Below are 26,739 nucleotides of genomic sequence, written 5' to 3'. Positions count from 1 at the left end.
AGGATCGAGATCATATTGGCACCAATCAAGAGGCACAAAATCCTCCACCTTAGAGGTAAGAACCAACTATGGAAAAGTCTCCCCCGGGCGTTGTGCCTCCAAATAGGAGCGGGCAAGATAGAAGCCATATTTAGTGTAGACCAAGGAGTATTGCCCCTTCCTATCTTAGCAATCCTTGGATGGGCAATACTCCTTCATTACCTCGACATAGGTGGCCACTTCCTCTTCCACTCGCCAGGCTCCAAACTCGTGGGGCCATTTTCGACATTCTATCAGTTCAGCCACCCGTAACAAGTGCTCCTAAAGAAGGTCCTCTGCTAAGGAACTATCGACTCTGTTAACGTTCAATTCCAAGTTGAGAGTTACTATCGATCTTTGCTATCTTCTGAATCAGATCGGAAACAATTGCCTATCAATAGCCTAGAATTACCTTTGGAATTTGCTTTTAGTGACCAATTTTACAATGATCAAACTAACTGCTTTCGTCGGAATCACAGTTGAGAATGATCGACTTTGATACCATTTGTCACATTCCTAGGGTTACCTAGGGTCATGATTGAAATTAAGGGAGAAATTAGAATGATAGAATTGAAGAAGGGAGAGAAAATAGTAGAAAGAGAGGGAGAATTAGAGAGAACCGAGAGAGGGATAGAGAGAATTAGAAGGAAAGGGAATTCAATCTCATTTCACATAATAAACCCATCCTCTTCCAGTAGCCCTTTTATAGGCATAGCTGGCTACTAACTACATTCCTAACAGCACCCATGTGCTCCTAACAATTTGCAAAATATCTCATAATAAACTATTATAATCCTATTACAATATTGTCCCTTTATTGCTCCTAGAGTCATGACCCTTAAAAACGAGGGTTGATTGCCACACGTCCCTCCTCTCCCTCCACTATAAATAGGGGAGCCATTTCCGCCCTCAGGTAAGCTCATTTTAGGACCTAGGCTTCATTCTTGCACTCTAGCATTTCACAAGTCTAACTTAAGTATTGGAGAGTTTGCGTGAGGACACCCACCCATGCCCTTAATAGGTTGTTTTTCTCAACAGGGCACTCAGTCATCAAGACACCTAATCATCTAGGCACCTGATCATCCATAAGACTCTCTGCACTTAGACTTATAGGTCTCCTAATCATCTGCATCGACTCACAGGTCTCCTAATCATTTGCATCTAAACTTATAGGTCTCCTGATCGTCTGCACCTAGACTTATAGGTCTCCTAATCATTTGCATCCAAACCTGGAACTCTCGAGATCACTTGACACACAGACAACACCTTGAACTCGTCGGGCCTCACACTTATCACTCCCACTTTACAAATTTATTGTTTTAGTCAAGCAACAACAAGTATAATTGTGAACTTGACATTGTCAAGTGGTTTCTCAATTCCATATTTGGTTTACTTATTAATGAGGCCTTATAAACAATTGCACTGATTGCTGTGGATTTTGGGTATTAATATCATTGATGGCAAGAATTGCCTGTCTGGTGATTTCCTGTTATCAGGGGAATGGCAGCTGGAAAAGAGCTTATCTGTTTGTCCAACACACACACACACACCCAATGAGGTACTTCTATTTTGTCTACTTTGTCTTCTTGCCTGTCTTTGATTGTGGATAAGAGTTTTAAAATTTTGGTAGTTTCAAATGCCAAACCTGTTAATAGACAAATAAGATAGATATGCTGTAGGAAGCACGGTTACTTTTGTTGCCTCAGGCAGTGTTCATATATTTCGGTCTCGTCCTATTTTCTAGTGGGAAGAATTATATTCTTAATAGAGATGAGTATACGTCCAGGTGGTTGAGAACTACCACAGCTAGATAGATGATTCATTTATCAGAGCCATATAGTTCTGCCCCCCCCCCCCCCCCCCAAAAAAAAAAAAAATAATAATAATAATAATAAATAAAATATAAATAAATAAATAAATAAAAATGAAAAATCACAAGTACTGCTAAATTTCTGGGCCTTATGCTAGTGAGTGAGAATGGTTTTTGCTTGATATGATCAAGAACTTCAAAATGTTAACCAAATTCAAATACAACGAAGCAGAGCAAGAAGTTTATAACTTGAGATAGGTTCCTCTTGGACTTGGTCACTTGACTGCTATCTGTTTATTGGTGAAGCAGAAGGAGAACCACCTCAGGTTGCTGTGTCATTTGTTTTGTTCAATTGTTCTGGACGTTTAGTCATATTCTTCGCAATGTTCACAGAATGTGCTTGTCCTCCATATGAGATCTAAATACTTCATAGAGACTTCATACAACTCCTGGTATTTGCAGTCTCAATCACCAGCCTGTACAAACAGGTCTGTTTGGGGTATTGAAAGATCCTTCTTTGTTTCTTATATGTATAACTATTGAATGATTAGTCAAATTTGAATGATCTGGTGAAGAGATCAGGTCTCTGTTAAGGCTTTAAGAGATACTGTTTCCTTTGGTAATATGACTTCTAAGTGTTCCTCTGTTTATCTTTGAGAATATGTATGGCTTTATTCTAATTTAGGCAATTGTGCGGCCCTGTCCTCACCAAATGAAAGCCAAAGCCGACTGAATCAAGCAACACGATAAGATGATGAGATGCTAAGCCGGTTTAAAAGTAGGTTCTAAGAGGTTACCACAACTACCGAAAAGTACATCTTTTGGAATTAGCAGCAACAATTGATAGAGAAAAGGTTAGGTGTTGATAAATAACATGTTGGTTTTTTTCCCAATTTTCTGTCATTATAACTGAAATGGTGGAAAAATTGGGTGACCATAAAGTAATCTCCAACTTTCCTTTAATGGGTTTTTTCCGTTGCACATACAGTTTGAAACATCCTGCCGTCCCTCTGTTACCCGGGGGGGAAAAGAAGCCCTGTAAGCTCTTGGTAGTTTTCGAATTTTGAGGAATGCATTCAAAACCTACAACCAACCACAGTAAACTAGCTGCATCATTTCACAGATTACTGGTGTGGTCCAGCTTTTGCTAGTTTTGCGAAGTGCGCTAATGATTCATTGGAGGGGATGAGTTAACAGAGACAGAAGGTAGCCCGCTTTCAGAAATAGTCTCACTCTATTTTGAGGAACGCCAGTCGCTAGGTGTTACAGTTTTAGAATGGAAATACTCCCTCCCATCGTCAACTATAAGCTTGGCAGCGTCAAAGACCAAAAGATGAAAGAAAGAAAAGAAAAAAAGAAAGAGAGGGAGTATTTTGGGTCTTTTTCTAGGCGTACACACTATGCAATGCATGTTCGTGTTCTGGAAGGGGGTGGTTTGAAAGTGTAGTTCGCATTTTGAATTTTTCTACTCCAATCCAACCTAATCATCATTAGAAGAAATGTGTGTCTGACTTTTGTTTGGATTTAGTTGGAAAATAATAATAATGTGTGTGTGTGTATTACCAACTCAATAGTTTAAGCTTTGTGCAACAAATATTCGCCTGCTTTGCGGCTATAAAGATTGTGCTTTGTGAACGCGGCGATTATTTAGAATAGGACTTGACTTGTGTGGAATCAGTCATGTTACTGTTCAACATTTATTTACTTTACTACTACTACTACTACTACTACTAGTACTAGTAGTCCGTTCTGGTGACTACTAATGGAGACAATGCTAATGTAAATGTAGCCATAAATTAAGAAGAATGATCCATCTAGTAAATAATGTGATGGAAGAGTGGGCAACGGAAATGTACATTTAATTTCACTGCATTTCGCATTCCTTTACCGTATTGGAAAAAGTTTAATCAGGTCAGGAAATACTTGGTATGTGGATGGATGCTAGAGAAGAGAGTCATAATAATTTATCCTAAATCCCTGCCAAAATAGTGTGTGTCATCTAATCTTGGATTGGTTTCCTTCCATTTGTGGTTGTGGACGACGACGACGACCCAAAGTTCATTTTAAAGGTGAAGCCCCAATATGGACTTTTTGATTATTTTGCAAGAGTGATATATATAAAAGGGTGTGCTGCTATCCTTGCTTGTGTGTGCGTGTGTGTGTGTATTAGAGAGGGGGAAGAAAGGTTGGGGCAAGGGTGTTCAAAAAAATCGATGTATTGCGGAAATCGGTCAGGCCGAATCAAATCAAATTGAATCGGTTGATTTTTTTTTTTTTTTTTACAGTCGAAAACAGTTTGCATCCTGTCTAAATCGTACGGTTTGTAGTTTGGACAATTGACAGTTCAGTGTTAAAACGGAACTGTTCAAGAAAATAATAATAAAAAATTATAAAAAAATTATTATTATACAAATCTAATAATCGGCAGCCCGTTCCTATTTATTTTTTACACTATTTTATCTTTATTTACCATTTTTAAATATCATTTTTAATAATTTTAAGTAGCATTTTAAACCGCGGTAAACTGCACCAAACCAGACCGTAAATGCGGTGCGGTTTGGTGCGATTTGGCCTCACCCAAATTAGACTGCGATTTGATTTAATTAAAAAATCACACCAGTGATTTGATGTGCTGAAAATAATTCGGACCGGTCAAATTGCACCGCACACTCCGTAATTGGGGCTGCTACTCAAGAGGGAGAATAATTCTCAACTTCAGTTTTTTTTTTTTTTTTTATTAAGAGAGTGCTTGCTTAATAGGTCAATTAAGAAGGGTCAGATTAGGCAGAAATTTGGTGGGTGACTATATTCAAAACTGGGCAGTTTAAATTTGAAAATTTTGTCATGGAATTTTCATCTAGATACATGGGATGGGAGGAAAGGAAATCATTGTAAATGTCAATTAAGAGGCATAAGAAAGATTCAAACTCATAATTTCATGTTTATTTTGTGATGTTGGTCATTACTCAAATTACTCTTAAAAAGGACTTGGTTGTCATGTCATGGGGTTTTTAGCCTATAGGAATGAAGTTGGATCCAATCTTGATTTGATATTCTTTATCCCACCCTAAAATTCTCTTTTATACTTGCGCCCATACACGTGTACTTTTAACTCCATATCTCTCCATCTTTATGGGATATTTATACCTATTCAATAAATTAACAAATTTTGTGTTTATAATAATATTTTTGGTAGCTGAAAAATAGAAAAAAAAAATAATCATAAAATAGAGAAGATAAAAGTGCTATAAGTTAAATAAAAGACGAAGAAGTAGAAAAATTATATGTAAATAAATTGTATCCAAGGTAAGCAATTTGATTCATTATAATTAATGAAGAGAAGTTAAAAAGTGTATTCATTCAATTCTGATCCCAATTAAATTGTATCCAAGGTGTCAGCAATACAATACCAGGAGACACGTGACATAAGAATCGGGTGGTTTAATTAATTAATTAGCCTCCTTTTTTTTTAATATATATATATATATATATGTTGCATTATCACGAGATGAGGTTCTACTGGTATCCATTATATATATATATATATAGTCTAAAAGAAGTGAATAAAAAGGGGTGGCCATGTGCGTTCCTATTGGCAACGGTTTCAGTGAGCTTCAGTTATGGTGGTGGGTTGCCAAAAAGTGATTTATTATTATTATTATTACACGTCAAATGTAATTGGAGCAACATAAGATTCATGTCCTCCGCCTCCTTATTCTTCTAGGTCATGTGAAATTGGGTGGTGCTGGTGGAGTGGCGTATTTGTTGTTGTATTATAATAATAATAATAATAATGCTGATTCAATTCAATGAGGGAGGGGGGTAAGGGTTCAATAAATATTGCTCTGCTCTCATATTATTAATTTATATTTGCATTATTATTTAGTTCCCATCACATTTACTTACGAAACACAACGCAAACACCAGAACCAGAAGATCAATTAATAATAAATAATATACACTGCATTGCATATATATATATATATATATATAAACTTACTTGCGCTGTCCTGTCCTGTCCTGTCTTCCTCCAAACTGATGTGGCATCAACTGAAATTACTAGAATACTCCTATGCACTGATAGTCTCACCTGCCACGCGGATCACCTGAGAGACCAACACGTGGCAAGTCAACACTCCGGAGCGGAGCCCGAGAAATCCGGGCCGAACCGCAAGACCCGTTCCAACTTGACCAAGATTCTCGGGGGTCGTGCCCGCTCATCTCGGGTACCCCAAAACGGTTTCGCCTATAAAAGACAAGGACTCTCGCCAGGTATAGACAAGCTCTACAGCTCTCTCATTTACTACTACTTGCTTTACTCTACTGATTTGAGCATCGGAGTCCACCCCGGGGGATCCAAGCCCCGGCCCTCCATTGTCTTGCAGGTCCTACACCCGAGGTCCGACATCCCCAAGTCCGAGGTTCCGTTCCCGAGGTCCAGTCGCAGAGATAGCACGTGATGGTTGGTCCCAAAAACCATCGTCACAAACCAATAATAATAATAATCTAATCTACTCTGCGCATAATAATCGTGTGTACCGGCGGTGCTTTTTATGTGCACGTATCAAACAGTGATGATCCAATGAAATCGGGAGGGAGGGAGGGATGCTATGTCTCACAATGCCATGCATATATATATGTATGTTATTTTGACTAGTTTTATTTATTTTTATTTTTTTTGGGCGGGGTGGGGGGCATTTACAGCTGGGTTTCTAAGATAAAAGAAATTAGTAAGTTGTCAGCTGCTTTAGTTTAGGTTAGGGGAAAGGGGAAAGGTGTGTGCTCAAATCAAATCTTTTGTAGTACGATCGAGTTCATCTTCTATTATGAATCTCTCTTACTATTAAATTGACCTCTTTTTCAATAAAGATAAATAAATACACCGACCTCAGCCACCCCTCCCTCCCATTTATTACTATTAGCTGCTTTTGCTAAATTTATTATAATAAAACCACACCACAGAATTAATTACATGTTCAGAAGAGTTAAAAAAAGTGTAAAAGAGAAGGTGTGAACTCTTGAATTGAATTGAATTGATGGCTGCTATTTATGTTGGGAGGCACCGTTTTTATTAAATGACTTTTGTTTCTAATACTACCTCCTGCTGCTGCTGCTGCTGCTGCATACAAATTAAAGAGGAGGGTGGAATCTTTTTAGTTGATTATTATTATTATTATTATTATAGAATATATGTCAATGAGGGTCAGTGAGTGAGGAGAGGAGGACACTCAAACCCTCCCTCGTGTGTATTATGCTTATTATTATTATTATTATTTTGGAGGGGGGTTGTTTAAGAATTAATAGTTAAAAAGTTTCCAGTCCATTCCACACCTCTCTTTTATCTTTTCTTCCTTCATGTGTTGTGTTCCTTGGCATGTCTTAATTGACTGCCTCTTATTGAATTTTCCAAGTCAAATTGGCCTAATGTATGGCCTCTCCCCCCAACGTGTACGCTTTAAATATGTGATGCAATGCTACTACTTGCTGCACTCTATGTTGGACCACCACCACCCATCTTTTATGACTCTTGACTGCGCCCTTGACTTTCTCTTTCACAAATCACAATTTTCACCCCCTTTTTTCTATTGAATTGTTAAGTGAAAATAAAAACATCACGCACCTATCAGCTCCATTTGTATCCCCGGCCCCCTTCGTTTGAAGTTAGTTGGGGGGGTAACATAAAAAAGAGACCATAGGCAATTTTAAAAATATTCTTAGAATCATCCAAAAGGTTTTGTTTATCATTTCAATTAATAATCTTAATTGGAGAGACTAATTCAGAGTTTTACCAGTCAACCTGAAAGAAAGTTGCATATCTATTGGAATAGTCAGTCAGTCACACTTTGGACACGTACGTCTGCGTCGTAGCTTCACAAAAGCATGAGTTTATTATTATTAATAGACACATACACACACTATGAAATTGAAACCTCCATAATTGAGGTATGCTGTCAGGAAGGAAGGGGAAGAGAGTAGAGAAGTTGCCGCCAAGGTTCAAAGAAAGAAAGAAAGAGAAAGCTTACTACACAGATACACGATGAATCGCATCCAAATCCAATAATGTCTATACACCACAGGCTTCATAGGTGGAAGAATAATTGATGCCTTGCAAACAATAATAAAAATCAAAATTCTAGGGATGTCAGTGTTCTAAAATGCCTATGCTGCAGCTACTGTTAGAACCTAGAAGAAGATGATCCTCTATACTCTACTCTACTCTCTCCAAAAACGAAATACGTGTATATCCAAATAAACCATCCAACAAACTAACACAAGAAAACCAAACAGGGGAGGAAAAAAAAAATCAGTCTTTCTTTTTGCCTTTTTTTAGTTTCTTGGGTTGGGCATGATTTCAGTCTGAACCAATAGAGATTATTGAACCACTAGATATGCTACCATGGCTGTCACTGCATAGAGCCAATGCCCTCTCCAAATTAGCAACAATATCAGTCATGGTTGGCCTATCTTTTCCCTCCAAATTCACACAATGCAGAGCCGTGTATGCCACAAGCTCCACTGCCTCTGCCTCATTTACCTCCGGCGGCCCCACCCTGGGGTCCAAAATCTTCCCTATTTCCCCGGCTACAATTGCAGGCACGGCATAATCCACCACACTCATTGGTGCTCCCCCATTTTCACCTGTCTTGAATATGGCCCTCTTTCCAGTCAGTAGCTCAAGCAATACCACTCCTAGGCCGTACACATCACTCTTGGATGTTAGCACGTTCAGGCCATAGTACTCTGGATCAATATACCCAACTGTCCCAGCTGCCTTTGTTGGCCTGTAATCCTTATCAGACTCCGGACCCATTAATGACAATCCGAAATCAGATACCCTAGCAGTCCAATTTGCATCGAGCAGAATGTTGGACGACTTGATGTCTCGGTGGATGATTGGTGGAACTGCGTAGTTGTGGAGGTATTCTATGCCACGAGCAGCATCTAAGGAGATCTTGATCCTCATTTTCCAAGAATTTACAACACTGCTGCGCTTCTCCACATTGTTCTTGTCATGAAGATGATCATAAAGTGCACCATTCTTCATGTATTCATAGACCAAGAGCCTTTCTTCCCGATCTTCACAATACCCAACAAGCCTAACCAAGTGCTTGTGGTGTAGTCTGGACAGAAACGCCAGTTCTGAATCAAATGCAGTCTCTTTCTCTTGGAACTTCTTCGTCTTATGACCCGTCTCTCCCCTTTTAATAGCAACCTCGCGACCATCCCACAATTTGCCTCTGTACACGACACCGAAACTGCCAGCACCAATCTTGTTCTCCGCCGAGAAGTTGTTGGTAGCTGCAGCCAGGTCGGAGAATGAAAACTCTTCGGCCCTGTCTGCATGCTTGGAAGAGGTTCCACTTCTCTGGCGCCTCATTGCCCTAGACCCTTGTCGCCTGATGGTGGATGACCTCGAAAGGGGACTAGTAAATGATCCTTGCCCAGCATTTGAATTGGACCCCGTAACAGTCGGCTGAACTGAATTGTGAATCTTCTTGTTCCCACAAAAACCCCCAGCCCACAGGCAGTAAAATATAGTGCAGATGCATGAAACGGCCCCAACTGATCCCACTATGCCAAAAGCCAACAAGCCCTTGCTCAAAGCCTTAGATGGAGATGCCGGAGCCGGAGTAACAGTTGGTTGAGGCACCAGTGGCGGCGGCGAAGCTGGTGGCGCCGCCGGAACCGGTGAAGTACATGGTCTACATAGATTACCAGACCCGGAACAGAGAGATTGAGACTCTGGGTATATACCACAATCACTGCATGTAGATTGAACACAAGGCCCTGGAAGAATCTTTGGCAATGGAAGTGAAGAAACGTTGTAACCACCAGGCCAACCGGGCCCCCAACAAATCACTGAAAGATTACTTGTAGTCAATCCACAGGTAAAATTAAATCCTGCAACAATAGATTCAAAGAAGATCCCTTCTGTGGCACTGCTGGAAAACTCTCCATTGCCACCCCAACAAACTACAGAACCGTTTGAGCTGCGAATGGCACAGCTGTGATTGGCCCCAAGAGCAAGTCCAGAGTACTCGAATGGCGCCGAATTGAATGGAACAGCCAATTGGGCAGATTCATTGCTTCCTTTACACACAACCAACCCAGTTAGAGTCAACCCACAAGCGTGGCTGCCTCCGACTATTATGCTTGACATGGACACATTCACAAACAGAGATTGGATTTGATCCGCCATTGCTCTGTTTCCTCCCCAACATACTACCTTGTGGGTATTCGTCAAAACTCCGCAAGAAAACCCTAACCCAGATGAGATTGACCGAAAATGGTCGGACCCATCTGGGGACCGAGACGAGATTCTCCAGCAGAGCGCGCTTCCAGTCCCGTTGGTTATGGCGCAAATTTGGTCGTCACCCATGGAGAGGTCTCGCAACGGCGTCATCTTGTTGTTGTATACCCTTTTTGGGACGAAGTTGGAGTCCCAGCAAAGGAGGATGAGGCCGCCGGACCTCAAGGCGCAGAAGTTGTCCCGGCCGCCGGCGATGTAGTCGAAGGAGACCTGTGGCTGGATGTCGATCACCTGGCCATTCCGCCAGCATTGGATCCGCCGAGTCCACTGCCCGGCCACGACGCCGCAGACGGTGGCGGAGCGGTAGGCGACGGCGATGGTGGTGGCGGAGCCGCCGAAGCCATGGACTACTGGAAGCGGCGGAGACAGGGCTGCGAATAGGGCGATGACGGCGACGGTAACTACAACCGTCGTCATCTAACGGAATGGCTTTGCTGCTGTGTTTGGGTGCCCTTCACCTTCATTGGAAACGGTAGAGAGAGAGAGAGACCAAAGATTTCCATACATTCACACGCACGCACATTTATATATTATTGATCTTCTTCTCTCATCAGTTTTTTTTTTTTTTTTTTTTTTGAGAAGGGGCTCTGTTTTGTTCAACTGAACTTGTTGTGGGGGGGATGCTATCTTCACCGCAGGTGTGTGAAGTGGGAGCCTGACCGACCACCCTGATAGGACACCTGTCCATAGGAGGGGCTACCCTACACGGTTAGGGTTCGCTGAAGTACATGCAGCAATTGTCAATGCATTGGACACATGGCACGCTTTTATTTGAATAACGTTGTGGTTAAATATTTGACCATACACATCCATGCTGCTGCTTCTAATCTAATCTAATGTTAATTATTATTATGGAAAGTTTTTTAAGATAAATTTCACACATTATTGTTGTTCTTGAGATTTTATTAAAAGTCATTAATTCTTTTATATTTTTAAAATAACACATAATCTCCTATCATTAATAAATAGACTAAACAAAACGCTTCTCTTCTCTTCTCTTCCTTCCACTCTCCTATTTCTTTTTCTCTCCACACTCTGATCACATTTATTATCAATGGAAAAGAAATGTATCACCCATTGGTCAACAATGGGATTTCTTCCCCATCCCCGACCAGCAGTGTTAGCCATGCCATGGGTTAAAACCTATCAATGGTGGTGTGTGAAGACAAGACATCATGGTGGACCATAATAATGGTATAGGTGGTGTAGATGGTATAACTACAATCGAGTATTTCTTTTTCTCTCTCCCTCTCATTTCTTTTGCCCGTAGACGATTTAAAGAAATTTGAATCTAGAAATGAGTTAATTTTGAACCTAAATCTAAGGGTGCATTTGATTACAAATATGGAATTTGTATGAAAAAAAAATAAGTTCTAGACAATTTAATTGCTTAAAAATTATTTACATAAAAATTGTCAATTAAATGTATTTGATTGACTTAATTTCCAATCTAGAAAGTGTTATATTTTTCAATCAAGTTAGAATTTGGGTGGAAGAAAAATAAACATTTTTTATGAAAAAGTTAGCCAATCAAACGCACCCTAATTTCAAAGATGAATTCATTTCTTTAAACCTTAACGAACCTAGAATCCAAAAATCTATATTTAATTTAGATTTGTTAAATCTAAATTCAAACTCTTGAAAGAACTAAAAAATTTAAGTTTGAATCCTAGATCTAAACACAAAATCTCGACTCAAAGGTGGCCAATGATGGTCACTCAAAATATCATTGTGGCACATCGGTAATTTTTTTAATTTTTTTGTTTCTTTATAATAATAATAGTTTAGAAAAGGGATTATTTAAAAGTGTTTTTAAAAGGATTTACTATAATCCGATTGGTGTGATTTAGGAATAATTTAAGGTAGGATTTCTTTCTTTTTTTTTTGGGGGGGGGGGGGGAGGGGGGTTGGTCATAATAAGCGATTATTTAAAGAGAATAAAGAAGAAGGAAAAGATTTTCATGTTGAATAGGGGGAGAGGGGGAATCATAGTCCATACATGATGGGGGGGTCAAAAGAGACATAAATTCATGACTGCGCATGGGATTGGGGGAGGGGATGGGGGTGTTGTTGTGAAGTTAACCATTTCCAAGGAAAATCATGTGCTTGTTTGTTTACTGAGAAAGTTTCTAACACAAATAATGCAATCACTGCTTAATGCTTGTTGCTTCTGGGAATTAATGTCCATTTTGTCGTTAAACACAAAGTTGGAATCGCCACGCATTCCCCTCCACCCATTAAAGTGTGAAACCTATTTCCACGTATGGACGCGACCGTGCCTCATAATATCATTTTCATTCTTCCTATTCATTTACTTTTTAGGGAACAGTTTATGATGTAATAAATAAATATTACTTTTTTAAAGAATAGTTATGATGTAATAAATAAATATTATTTTCAGACAGAATGTATTATTGTGTGTTATTTTTTAGAGTTAAAATACGTAAAAATTTAATCACTAATTAATAAAAGTGCTATGTTTAAGAAAGTAGACCACATCATCTAAGATAGGTTCAAGAGAAAAAAGTTTAAGAAGAAAAGTTTGGAAGACTTTCATTATAGAATAGTTTTTGAAAGACTCTTCTAAATACTACTCTAGGGTACTCTTAAAAGGCTCTCTTGAATTCAAGAATATATCAACTTCCCTTCAACATATCTGATTAGAAATCTGAAATAGATGATCCCAACAAATATGGATACTCTTTCACTTATTAACTTTAACATCAATAAATAATGAGTGATTCCTTCGATTGAAGCAAGATTAGAATTCTACTCAAACTACAATCTTCTGTTTTTTTTCTTACACTTTTTTGCGAAGACTAATTTAAGAATCAGAATACTTACATGAGAGACATCTCGCATCCCTAACTGCTTCCTCTTTCGCATCTCTTAATGACTAGAAGCTTGGGACGGATATTCTCTTGTAAGTATAAATTTATTATTATTTATAGACAACAACAAATAAAAAATTTAAATTAAAAATAGCAAATGTTATAGCATGAGACAGCCAGGAAATAATCACAAATAAAGGCAATTCCGGGTACGTTACCAGTTTCATATAAAAGCATTATTAATTTTGCATAACCTTGGTGGGTGCGATTGACATTTTTCTGCTATCAAAGAGAAAAGGCAATCATATCATCCATCTTTGAAGATTTCGCTTTTTTAAACACTAACTAATCTATTTGGTGTGCCAGTTCAGTTCTTTGTTGATCCATGGGATAAAGTTTATCAGTTTCTTTAGATATATATATATATATATATTTATTGATTTATAGTTTATCATTTAGGGGTTTGAACAGCTGTATTAATAAAGGACAATGACTATGACAACTAAATCTAAATGTTAGCTAAATCACATGGGTATGGGACATTGTTTATCATAAATTTATAACGTGCAAATAAATAAATACAATAAAGTATTAATATTTCCGATTCCATCATGAGATAGGAGCAGAAACAGCCCTTTCCTTTTCTGCAAATTTGTGCATAGAAGTGTGCCTATTTTGATGGAACTTCCTTCCTACTACTATTATCTTCTGTTTCCGCCAAAGAATGTCATTTTCATTAGAGCTCAGCTCATGATGAGCCTCGCAATCCTACGACCTCCCTACAAAGAGGCATTTCGTCAAAAAAAAAAAAGAAAAAGAAAAAGAAAGAAAAACTAAAGACACTGTCAAACAGTTGCTTACTTTGACCAGTTTGGAACAATCTTTGAGCTCATCTGGATCATGTATCGCAAAATTATGGTTAATGGTTCTTTCCCTCAAGGCAGGCGGGTGGGTATAATAATGGTGTTCATAACACAGTTGTCTACTGTATGATTCAGAATCAATTAACTTTATGATGTTTATTGAGAGAGAGAGAGAGAGAGAGAGAGAGAAACTGTCTCTCTACTTATTTGTTTTTTTATGATGTAGATAGGGAATGCTTCGGGTATACTCCAGAGTCGGTGAATGTGAACTCAAATGTGATGTGACCCGCTGACTTATATATTATTATTATTATTTATGTTATTAAGAAGAAGTGTTTTCTATGCCAATTTGTGTATGAGAGCAACGAGGAAGGAAATTATAAAGAAAATGGGCTTCTGGAGGACAGCACAGCTCAAAAGAGGAGGGTGTGTATTCATCTAATTATAGCGAGCGATGGCCCATTTGCTCGACTTTGTGTAGAGTAGTACTAGTATAAGGAAACAGGGAAGAAAAAACCAAGTGAGAGCCTGAAGGAGCAAATGTCCAAAGACAATCCAATCGGGTGAAGACGCGATTGAATGAATCATCATCTTAGCCCCTCCCCCCCCCCCCCCCCACCCACAGAGTTGACATGTTTAACCATTTCTAAATGGACTCAAGGCAGGTGAGCTAATAGAATTTCCGGGAAAATGTCCTGTAACCACCTCGAGGAGGGGAGAAGGAATTAAAATCATAAGTATTTTGTTAGGTTTTGGTTGGAGGAGGAGGCAGTGGTCTGCTGGGAAATTAAGGACAGACTTACAACAAAAGCATGCACGTAAGAGAGAGAGAGAGAGAGACTTACAAGAATTAGGAGCCGTTGCTTTTCCCGGAGACAGTCATCGCTGTAAAAAGCTTGTGCGATATCGATGGCTTGGGAGCCTCCTGACACGGTGTTGGACGACTTTCTGATCCTTAATGACCTGGAGCCCTGTCGATAAAAGCAGAGGAATCACAATGCAAACGAAGAAGAGGAAGAAGAAGCAGTGACTAGAAGAATCCCCCTCTCCTTAGCTATATTTTAAGTTAAAAAGGAGTCGTTTAGGTGGGCACACCCCGAGGCTGCAAAGTGGTAGCAACTCCCAAATTTGAAGCTTCATTTGGATAACAGAAGATAATTTCTGTTCAATCGGGGCAGCATTCTTAACGTCTGTAGGTTGCATGCAGGCATCAACCTGCAGATCAACCTGCAGACTGAACGAATAGAAACGGATGGCACAAATCAAAAAGTTACATTACAAAAGATACCATATTTTCACTTGCAAGGATATCTTTCTTCCATTTCCCAATTAGTTTCACTGGCATAATTTGACCAAAAGATGGATGTATTGAAGAGAATAACTGCGACGAGTTCAAGCGTGTTAACCTGCTAAGCCAAAAGAGATCTACATAAAGGCACACGAAACCTGTTTGTGTTTGGAAATGGAAACGAACATAACGCAAGCAAATCATAAAACGGTAGTTGTTCCACAGCAGTAATGAGCAACACGGGGAATGTATAAACTGCAAATGATTATTGGTAGCAGGTTCTACAGAACTTGGTACATACATAAAACATCAAAAACTAGAATATAAACAGAATTACATAAGAATCAGAAATTTAAAGTTTCTACATCCTGACAAATGGTTTATGTGTTTGATTGATCTTCAGACAACGGAGATTTGCCATTCCACCAATTGCTTGTGTACAAATGATGCTATACAAAAAACTTGTGAGCTTGACAAAGACATGCTTTGCCTTCAACAGAAAATGCTGCCTCTTCAACCACCCCAAAGGAGAATACAGTTTTCATGCGCACAACCTTGTGTCCTACTTTGTCCAACTAGAACTAGGGATTCCATGCTTTTGGAACCATTCAGGCATATGGAACTTCTCATAAAGAATAGGTCGCACATCTTTTTGCTGTGCAAGGTGCCTTAGGAGGGGAAGAATGACCTCCAGAAGCTGATTGAACCACAAGACAAAAGTAGAGCCGGTCAGATAAGTGATGATATATGAACCATCAGTTAGGAACTGCCCATATAAATGGATATAGTTCTTATCACCTGATCATCCTGTGGTTGTCCTGCAGAGAAAGGAACACATGGAATTCCATTCATTGGTTGCAACAAGAAACTGAATGGGTTGTTATCAACAATAACTGTTCGGCAGAGATTCTTTGATAGGCAAGATAGATCTTTCACATGTTCGCGGTATTCCCTGTGATTTACAACCAGGCCAAACAACTTAATCTTGAACCATATGTACATTTGAGAAGTCAAAACAGTCCGACCAATACTAATTCATTGAGAAAGCATTTCAACAGGAAAAAAGAAAAAGCACTGCATACCACTTGTAGGTTATATTGGTTGTCCCCATCTACTCACAGATCTCAATTTTCTTCAGTTACCAGACTAACCTGATGTTTTAGCATAACACATAGCATAAAACCACACCACCACCCTCACCAGTTCTGGACCAAGTATGCCTGAAGTCTAACATACACGGTCAGTCTATTTGCAGAAATCTAGTAAGTTGAATTTCATATATGCTAGCTCGGGGCATGCTCAATTAGAGTAGCTGTTCTTTCTCTTTATTCAAATGTATTATGGAAGACAGATACTAGACAGGCTACGTACCATAGCATATTATCATTCCATAAAACAAATTTGTAGAAAGATATAACTCATTTCAATTAACTTTTCAAGCTAGAACCAAATCTGGAGAAATAACAAGAAGCTTGCAATCGTAAGAATGGATGCAATCAAACCAAGCTGAGCCAAGCTTCGCTGAGCTCAGGATCAGCTCACGAGCCAATTTCTAGCCTCGAGCTTAAGCTTGGCTTGAGCCTTAAAGCTTAGCTCGAGCACCTGTTGGCAAACTCGAGCTTAGGCTTGTCGGAACCTGTTATCTTGCTTAAACCTAATTTGCTATTTTGCTTTATTATATAAGCATATATTATATTATGTTAAATGATTAAATAAATATATATAATAATTTTAAACATATTCCATTTAATTATATTATTATAATAATTTAAAATTTAATAACTTTATGTTAAATAATATATATAACATTATAAATATTATAAGCGAGCTTGTTCACAAATTGTTTGCAAACTTTTAATCGAGTATGTTTACGAACCTCTAATCAAGCTTTTTAGTATTAATGAGCCTCTAATCGAATATTATTGAGAGCTTTAACGAGCCGAATTTTACTAAATTCAAGCTCGACTCGTTTAAAATTGAGCTTCAAAGTTAGGCTCAAACTCAACTCATTTACCTTAACGAACGAACTCAAACAAGCTTTTATCGAGTCGAACACTAAGCCACTCACGAATGGCTTGGCTCATTTGCGACTCTGAATTTCAGCAACTGAAAAGAGCACATGCCTCCATTAAAGCCTGCCAAGGAGAGGCAAGGAAGAAATGCACAAACATTGAAAAGAACCAAAACTTCAGGAGCCAGCATTTAGAGACCAGAAGCCTCAATTGGCAGGCAAAGAAGCAGAGGAACTGAAGCAGGACAGAGGAAAACCCTAGCAGAAATTAGGAGAAGAGGCAGGAAGATAAGGGAGGAAAAAAGAGAAGAAGATTTGGGGAAGGGCGAAGTAGTGGAGAGGGAGAGGGGAGGGAGAGCAAGAGATTTCAGTGACAAAGTCAACAATTTTTATTCCAAAATCAACTACATCTTTGTTACATCAAGAAAAACTATTATAGGATAAAATCCAATCATAAAACTTATTTAAATCCAAACTACAAATTCAAACAAAATCTACTAAAATCGTATCATAAAAGCTATTAAATGTTAATTCTAATTAGATTAAAATTCAATAATTCAAATTTCTCATCAGCGACACTGTTGTCTTCTCTAATAGAATTGAAATGAAATTCCTTGCTTTACTCTTTATATTACAAGTCAAAAAGAAAATCGTACTTAATAAGTCTACAAACATAAAATATCTGCTTTCACTCTTGTTTCACATAATAAGTCTGTCCGAAATTGGAAATCTTGTATGTTCATTAAAAATTGTCAAACTAGGTATCATTTTTCAGATTTGTTACACATGATTCCCTCATGCATCATGCCTGCCCACCTCCCCTAGCATTTTACAATTTGAATAAGCCATTGGCATTTCCCAAAGTATTGTCAAGAACATCACCATTATAACACTTACTCAATTTTAGCTTGTACCAAGCAATAGTTAGAATAGAATTTAGAAGCCAAGTCCTTCCAATCACTACTAGATTGGCACACCATCATTTTGAAACCAAATAAAATTAGGTATGTTTATCAAATCTATGGGACAACAGACCAACCCCATACATCAATAAGATTGATGAGATAATTCAGGCAGTCTAGGAATTATGTACCAAATAATGCCTAAGGTACTTCAGGTTGTAGATTTACTGTGACCACAAAGCTAAGGTAGACAAAAAATTGGAGATCTTTGCCTTCATGAACCAAAGGCAGTGCCTCATTTCACTTTTTTTTTTTCTTTAGTATTTGTTGGCCTGTGACAAACTGTATCTTTTACTGTCAGATTCAATTCATTACAAAAATAACACCTTAAGACTTTTGTCTATGGCTTATGCGGTAGCTTTCATCATCAGCAAGGATCAATAAAATGTGGTACCTACAATTGTTTTCATCCTTATCATAATTACAAATATTTCGTTGTAATATATATAATTTCAAAGAGGTTTATTTTTACAAAGGTATCTCCAAGAAATGCTGTAAGTTCATGTTTCTAGGAAGTCAAGAACTGACCAATATATGGGGAAAAAAATGGTCAGCTTGCAGTAAAATGATATCATCCTATTTTAGCATAGCCACTTCTTATCATGATTTTCAGATGAGCACTTGGAATGAAACAAAATTAGTTCCCAGATTCAATATAATTGTAATTCCACTCATAGCTGTGAAATACATTCAGTACTGGCCTGTATGTATTATTCCGGAAGAAATCCAGTACAAAACTCTCCATGTTCCATTTCATTTGGAATACCAGTTGGTAGTGGCCAGCATCAAGGTTATCCTTTTTGAGGATGCAGAAGAGGGGAAGCCCAGCATCTGTGCAGGCATCTCTCAGAAAAGGGGTGCCCGGCTTCATCCCTATAAGGTTTACAGCGACACATGCTGTCCCTGTTAGAGGGATGCTGAAGCACATTCCCATCCCTCCACTATACAAGTAAACATGTTATACACACACATACACTCACATTATAGTTTGTGTTGAGAGTAAAAGATAATAATATAAAAAACAATAAGTTAACCCTTTATCTACTAGCTTAAGATTTTAGATAAAATGGTGATTAACAATTTAACATGGTATCAGAACAAGTAAAGATCATAAGTTCAAACCTCACAAATAACCCAATATTTAAATAGTTGCACGTGTTTAGACTAGTTTTGCCATGGAGCTAGACCACATGTGAGGGAGTGTGTTGAGACGAGTAAATAATAATATAAAAAAAATGATAAGTTAATCCTCTATCTAGCAGCTTAAACTCTTAGATGAGATGGTGATTAATAATTTAATAGTTTGAAAATGAAACTTATACAATATATATACATATAATTATATTATATCATGTATGGATGTAAATATAATGGTTTCGAAATGAATTGTGGGCATCTTTGTAAGGGAATCTTGTGAGGAAAAAAAAATGATTATTGCCACATTGTATTTGGATTTTGACAGATAATTTTAATTTGGAAGCAGAAGTTAAAATTTTTCTTATTTTATACCCATTTGGTAAAACTTAAATTTTTTTATTATACATTTATAGATATTATATTTAGATTTTGTGTCTTTTTAATATAACTTAAATTTTCTTACTTACCATTCATAATGGCTTTTTATGTTTCTGTAATGTCAATGTATAGGAATTTTTATTCGAGTTGCATATATTTCTATAATATATATTATTAATTTACTACAACAATATGTCCAAATGGTACCATAACCGTTACTGTACTGATGACAGATCTGATACCATGTCTGCTACAGTATTTACAGCTACAATTCACTTCTAAACCACAACCAATATAAGCATAAAACAATAGTATAATTAGCATCTCTCAGAATGAGATATCACATGCATGAGATGCTAATCACTATAGAGAAACATAATCCCAAGGACTTGCAGTCCCAAATTTAATCAAGGAGAACTTGTTAACCAATCAATACAATTGAGAGCAACTTTCTATGAGTAGTATGTTGATAAAACCTTCTAGAAACTGATGATATTTTGCTTTCACTTACTTTTGCTTATGCAATCCTCACAAAATAAGGCTTTGTTTGATCCTACCACAAAGGAAGAACTAATACACATATATATTTGCGGATAATATCAAATCTACCACTGTATATAATTTATTTTACTTTTCACTCTGTCCTAAATTTTCCATCAATTTATTGGTTTATCATTTTTATCCTGGAACAGCAATTGGCACTCCTTTCTATGGTTGATTGGCATATGCCATTATATTTTGCTTGAACATAGCTTTCAGTCTTGCACCCTTGAACATCAATTGACATGTCCAGTTGTAATGCTAATCCACATGTGCCATTTAATCGGTCCTTAATTGCTCTCATGTTCTTCTTGCTCCTGATGAAGTAAATATTTAGAATATGCATACTCCATGTATGTCTTAATTCATTCTTACTTATCCTAGTTCCATTTAATAATGTCGATATTGATGTGGCCTCCAGATAACAAAAAAAAAAAAAACTTTAATTTTTTCCACTAATATCAGATCTTTCTTTTTCATCTTTTTCCTTATAAATATTAACCAAAAACTGCTCACAACCATGGTACAAGCTAAATTTTCATGGGAAAAAGTAGAATAAGAGACGAATTTTTTGCTATTAAAATTTATATTGTAATAAGCATAGCATACTCAGCAGAGATGAGGAATGACTTTCCTTACAAACATAGTCCACTAAACAAACAAAATAAAGACAAAACCAGAGAGTCCAACAGAAACCTATTGTCGCATGGTTTCCAAGATTGGTTATTTTGTAAAGAAAGATAAGCAGGCCTGAAACCCACTCAATGGCACCATTTTTTTTATTCTCTGTTTATTGTAAGATTCCAATTTTTGGGTCTACTAGCCATGGTCTACACGTTTTTTTTTTGCAATATCATTGATTAATCATTCTACAAGGACATTGAAATAAATAAACAGTATCCGAAGTGTCCATTCAGTGTTGAGATGGTGAACAAAAGGAAAATAGAACAAGACAACAACACAGAATTGTATAAAAGGAGGATTTAAGGTCACACATCACAAATGCAAGAGATTTTTTTTTTTGGGGGGGACAGGCTTTGGTTACACTACAAAAAAAAGGGGCATCCCTAATGCACAAGGCTCCCTCCTTTGCAAGGATTAGGGGAGGTTTGTATTTGTATACAACCTTCCCCTTACATTTTTTGTAACAAGGCTGTTTCCACAACTTGAACTCATGACCTTTGATCACAAAGGAGCAACCTTACTGTTGCTATCAGTTCTCACCTTCTGGTTAGACTACCCAAAAAGAAAGAAAAGAAAAGAAAAGAAAAAAGACAAAGCTGGAATGGGAATGCAGTAAAAAAAGAAGCAGTACTTACGTGCTAATTGTTGAAGGCCGGTATAGTCTATGACTAAAACGATTGTCAAAATCTATTCTGTCAACCAGGGGTCTGGCATAACCTGAGGGCGAGATAAGAAAACAAAATTTTCAAGAAAAAAAAAAAGAATCTAGAGAGGGATAACTGGATTGTTTGATAAGGGGATTATCAATCAAGGAGAAACCTTCAAGACCAGCAGTAAATAACACAAGATCTGCAAATTCACTGAGTTGTTTTAGAAATTCTCCTAATCCGGGACGTTCAAACACTGTAACATGGTTCACCTTGGGTTTGCCTTCACGATCCTTCAAAGCCAATATTTTGAATGTTAGATGGAATAGTTAAACAAAAGAAAAAGAAGAACTTTAACCAGATAACCCATAGGGTAAGAAATTAGAAATATATAATGCACCTTTTCCGAAGATAGGCAATCCAGCTCAAACCATTTCAATCCAGCTTCTGTAGCTTGATGGTGAACTATGGCAGGTAAACTAGATGTTTCGTAAGCACAAACTAGAGTTTCATCCAAATCAAGAACCACCTGCAAGTACAGCTGCAAAAGTCAGACTTGGAATCTGTAAGAAACCAGGAATACAAGACAATGGTGCAGTCCTGATTCCCATCAGCAATATTCTCCATATTGTGTATATATGCTTGTATTTATGATAAATAGATTATAACATCTCGCATCGAGCGATAGGAAGGACCGGAACAACTTACCCTAATAGGCCTACGCGAACTTCCCAGGGGGGTCACCCATCCTTGGATTTCCCCAAGTTAAGCACGCTTAACCCTGGAGTTCTTTATCTGCATTCAGCCCAAAAGGTATCCAGTTGGTGTTGTTTACTTCCTTACCTATCCTAGATATATACTATTCTCCTCTGCGCTTCCGGGGTATTACATTCTCCCCCCCTTGAGCACATGACGTTCTCATCATGCGACCTTACAACTGGTCTCAGATCTTCTCCCCTTGGGGGTTGCCATCCTAAAAGCCTGCCAGAAGCCGCTCCTTGTACAGGTCCTCGAGCCCCGGCGCCACTCCCCGCCCTCATCGGACCGCCTTCACCAAGGGTCGGCTCTGATACCACCTGTAACATCCCGCATCGAGCGATAGGAAGGACCGGAACAACTTACCTTGTAGGCCTACGCGAACTTCCCAGGGGAGTCACCCATTCTTGGATTTCCCCAAGTTAAGCACGCTTAACCCTGGAGTTCTTTGCCTGCATTCAGCCCCAAAAGTATCCAGCTGGTGTTGTTTCTTTCCTTACCTATCCTCGATATATACTATTCTCCTCTGGGCTCTCGGGATATTACATAGATTCTCCATATTGTACTAGATGATAATATAGCCATTTTACTAATATAGTAGATGAAAAAAAAAAAAAGAACAATGCTATTCATCTAGACTGCCAGTCTAGATGAATAGCATTACTCAAAAAAAAAAGGAGCCACTCAGTTGCTACTGGTTTTCTGATATTATATATGTTTCATCCTTTATTTTGTTCAAAGTGAAATGGTAAAAGAATCTCTCCTGTTTCTATATGTTCTTTCCCTTCCTTCTTCTATCTTGATAAACCAAAATGTCCAATTAAATGGGGAAGTTAAAAGCTAAAGGGCAATATTAGGATCAGATAGGAACAAGTTAAAAATTTGCATCAAAGATTTTACATAATCTCCTCTTTAAAATATAATCTTAATTCAGGTTTCAGTCTGCATTGTAGGAGAAGATTGCATTATTGGAAGCTAATGCAATTGACAATTTATTGATCAGAGATCAAACTTTTCTACTCATCCTAGACCCACAAAGAGGGTTGACTTGTGCATTTGCAATAAGCAGGAAATAGCTACATTGATAGCAACCATTTAGTCCACAGGATGATGTGTGGACATCAGCATTTCAAAGTTGGAAGCCACTTACAAGATAACTCCATACATCATTGATAACCCATGCGTGAAACTGGATTACTGGACAATTATCAGGGAACACTTATACTTCCATGATGAGCTAGTTAAAACTGTTGTCAAACTAACTGCTAACCATTCATCTCTAAGTAGTAGTAATGTACAATTCCACTTTCTCAACTTGAACCAAATAATAAGGTATTGCCAACCGGCAATACCTTTTGACTCACTTAAAATGGATCCATTTCTTATTCTTTGTTTTTGCCATGCTCTGCATTCACCTTAGCCTCTTTATTTCAAATAGGCCCATTTATCAACAAATGCTACTTCTTAGTTTACCATGGAAAAAAAGGCACCCTTTTACTCTCTTTAACTTCACATTAAGCAATTAGGAAACACCTGATCGCAGTCCAGATATTGCCATTATGAAGATAAAGACTCATTACTTGATACAAATACGCTAACAGATCTAAAGCAAAGGCCTGATATGTTGTTGTTAGGCAAATAGCTCTAAAGCTGTTAAGAAGATAAAAACATTCCAAATTAAATGTAATCCCAATTTGTCAGACTTGTCAAACACCGGCAAAAGAACTCTTCTCCTTGAACTTGTCAATTCTCATACTAATTTTTGTTTTAACACGTTATTTGGACAAAAATTTTCGAGAAAAGCAAGGTCTAATACAAGAATGCGACTGAATGATGCCTAAATCAAGATTGAGTTCTCTGTAAGCAATTAAAGTTTCAAATATTGCCTCCGAGAACCTACAAACTGATTAATAGTTTAGTCACTAATGATGTACAACAGAAGAACATCTTCATCCTTGACCCGGAAAACTACAAAAATCATACTCAAGACGATAGTAATTGTCGCACGGTGCCGCAATCAACAAAATCTAAGTCAAAACAGAGAGAAACAAGTGTAATCAAGCTTTCCACTAGCGATTGGAAATCAGATCAGACCAAACAGTTGAGAGAGAGAGAGAGAGAGGGATAGAGTGAAAGGAGAGAGACCGTAAGCCTCTGGATCGGGAGATGATCGCTCTCGTCGGGAACAGCGAGAGCTCCGGCGGTAATTTCAAGCGCCGCGGCGGACTCCGGAGATTCCGGCAATTCGACGACGGGCAAGGGCTTGAAAGAAGACGAATCGGAGGGGAGCAAAGACTGGTGGCCGAGGCCGATGTAGGAAAAGACTTGAGCCAGGGAAGGGGTGCCTCTGACGATCTGCAGGAAGATGTGGAAGAAGAAAGCAAGCCAGTTCAACACAGTCTTCCACACTTGAACACTCCTCGTGGCGTAAACTTCAGTTTCAGCTTGAGCCATCTCCCCCATTTCCTCCCGGTCATACTCTCTCTCTCTCTGGCCAACTGCTAGTGCCTCTTTCTCTAAATAATTGTTTTATGTGTTGGCGACGGAGCTGTGGTCAAGGCGTGCCCTCGACGAAGTCGGGAGAGAGAGAGAGAGAGAGAGAATTCATGGACCACTTGGGCTTTGGGAGAAACTATCACCACGTGACGTCCCCAAGTTTTAAATTTATCAAATATTATCACCTTTTTTTTATGACAAAAATAAGTTTATAAAAAATATTATAAATACTGCTTGCTACTCTCTTATTCGACATAAATATATTTTAGTTACTATTTTATAATTAATTTTTCAAATAAGAAATTCAGTCAATTCTGTACATTTTTAGCATCTCCTGTCCTACCTTTTGATATTATTATTGTTACAGAATATATATATATATTGAGATGGGGGGCGGCTGAAGCGGGGGATTCCGAGAAGAGTGGATGGTAAAAGAAAAGCTTTGGGACAGAGCATGGGGTGGGTGGAGTGGAGGAAGCTGTGAGAGTGAGAATCGGCCAATAATGGGAAAAGACAAATCTTTCTCGCTCGCGTCGCTTAGGAGGCTGGCTTTGAAAGCTGGCATTAGGATTCGAATTAAGATTAAGACTAAAGCTGGGATTTATATCAGAATTAGGATTAAATTTGGGATTAAGATTAGGATTAAAGCTGCGATTCGTATTAGGATTAGGATTAGGATTAAGATTAAAGCTGGGATTTATATCAGAATTAGGATTAAAGTTGGGATTAAGATTAGGATTAAAGTTGGGATTAAGATTAGAATTAAAGCTGGGATTCATATTAGGATTAGGATTAGGATTGGGATTAGGATTAAGATTAAAGCTGGGATTTATATCAGAATTAGGATTAAAGTTGGGATTAAGATTAGGATTAAAGCTGGGATTCGTATTGTACTCTTTGACATTTTCTATTCAATTTCTCCACATTTCTAATGCTCTCTCCTCTCGCCTCATTCCGTCACCTCAACTCCCAATCAGACTCTCGTATAATTAATTAATTCCCTTAGATTATTACAACGTTAGGCCCTCCATATTCCAATCACACACTCTTAACAGTTGTCACATTTTTTGTCACATCACACATCTTCAATGCATAGATAGATAGATAGATGGTACAGAAAAATATAAGCATATTTAGAAGCATGCTTAAATTATAAAAATTACCCCCCCCCCCCCCCACCACACGACAGCACACACAAACTTTAATAATTTACAAATTATCGCACTTGCACATGCACGCATGAGTAATTCATATAATTTATCCACTCTTAGATACACATACACCCATCTAATTGTATTTTTTCACACTTTATTGTGTTTAGGCAAATTTGAAATTCTTTCTTTTTTTTTTTTTTTTTTGGGGGGGGGGGGGGGGGGGGGGGTGGTGTTACTAGTATATAAAGATATATATATCCTCAGCCCCAATCTTGTACTTGTTAGAAACAAGATTAAAGAAAACCAAATTTGGTCAAACACTTTAAATTCACGTATATAAAATATATATTGATGAACCAAATTCATAATTCAACAAAATAATTGTAAATTCAAGGGAAGCCCAACACATGGAAAAGAGATTTTTATAAGTACTTGATAATTACATAAAAGAACAAAATAATTAGCTAGGGAGACCAAGACACCATGACCTTCATCATGGATGTGGTATTCTTGCTAAATATTCATTCTCCAAGCCTATTTTGGGAACTCCTTAATATTGAGCAGTGACATTTTCAAAAGGTGAGAAATCCTTAATATGAATGTGGTATTCTTGATGGGGTGGAGTCCCGCGCGCTTTCAACATTAAGTTTTCACCCTTATAAAAATTTTAAACAAATTAAAGTTGAAAGTAAATAGAAAATAAAATATTGCAACACATCAGAATTTTAGAGTGGTTTGGCAATCTGTCTATTCTACTATCTTGGCTCTCAACCACGGATTTAGTCAATCCAAACTTACTTTTGGGTAGCTTTTGCAAGAGGTTCAACTACAAACCTTTATAATAAATAGTTTT

The 26,739-nt window shown here is 37.9% G+C and overlaps 3 protein-coding genes across 14 annotated transcripts in view; 1 reads left to right on the top strand and 2 right to left on the bottom strand.

Annotated features, from left to right (window-relative positions):
* Positions 1-5,908, top strand: part of LOC127805894 (protein EARLY FLOWERING 4-like) — a 29,516-nt gene extending 23,608 nt beyond the window's left edge. Inside the window, exon 3 of one of the 11 annotated variants that reach the window (XR_008024219.1) lies at positions 5,892-5,908. The gene's annotated coding sequence lies outside the window, so the exon portion shown is untranslated. The other 10 variants (XR_008024206.1, XR_008024201.1, XR_008024198.1 and 7 more) reach the window with 10 other exon arrangements.
* Positions 1-10,649, bottom strand: part of LOC127805893 (putative serine/threonine-protein kinase-like protein CCR3) — a 13,896-nt gene extending 3,247 nt beyond the window's left edge. The window contains exon 1 of the mRNA XM_052342722.1: positions 10,371-10,649. Within this exon, the coding sequence (XP_052198682.1) occupies positions 10,371-10,556 (186 nt within the window). The 5' untranslated portion in view covers positions 10,557-10,649. The remainder of the gene's footprint in view (positions 1-10,370) is intronic.
* A 4,703-nt stretch (positions 10,650-15,352) lies between these two features.
* Positions 15,353-24,863, bottom strand: LOC127806137 (uncharacterized). 2 transcript variants are annotated; one of them, XM_052343208.1, is made up of 6 exons: positions 24,382-24,855; positions 21,881-22,009; positions 21,653-21,773; positions 21,469-21,550; positions 15,920-16,073; positions 15,353-15,818 (listed from the first exon to the last, which is right to left on the bottom strand). In XM_052343208.1, exons 1-6 carry the CDS (start codon positions 24,697-24,699, stop codon positions 15,684-15,686), a joined length of 939 nt encoding a protein of 312 aa, XP_052199168.1. In that variant the 5' UTR covers positions 24,700-24,855; the 3' UTR covers positions 15,353-15,683. The 2 variants fall into 2 exon arrangements, with proteins under 2 accessions (XP_052199168.1, XP_052199167.1); XM_052343207.1 differs by lacking the exon at positions 15,353-15,818 and having other exon boundaries at positions 16,049-19,035; positions 24,382-24,863.
* Positions 24,864-26,739: the final 1,876 nt, after the last annotated feature.

The sequence above is a fragment of the Diospyros lotus genome, chromosome 7 (genome assembly GCF_014633365.1).
Source record: "Diospyros lotus cultivar Yz01 chromosome 7, ASM1463336v1, whole genome shotgun sequence".
NCBI classification, from domain to species: Eukaryota; Viridiplantae; Streptophyta; class Magnoliopsida; order Ericales; family Ebenaceae; genus Diospyros; species Diospyros lotus.
Note: the sequence above shows the minus strand (reverse complement) of the source record. Positions and strands in the feature narration are given on the sequence as shown.

Coding starts and splice junctions, on each gene's coding strand:
- LOC127806137 (XM_052343207.1), bottom strand. CDS start 24,699: ATGGGGGAGATGGCTCAAGCTGAAACTGAAGTTTACGCCACGAGGAGT. Junction 22,010..24,381: donor TCCCGATCCAGAGGCTTACG/GTCTCTCTCCTT, acceptor CTGTACTTGCAG/GTGGTTCTTGATTTGGATGA. Junction 21,774..21,880: donor ATTGCCTATCTTCGGAAAAG/GTGCATTATATA, acceptor TTGGCTTTGAAG/GATCGTGAAGGCAAACCCAA.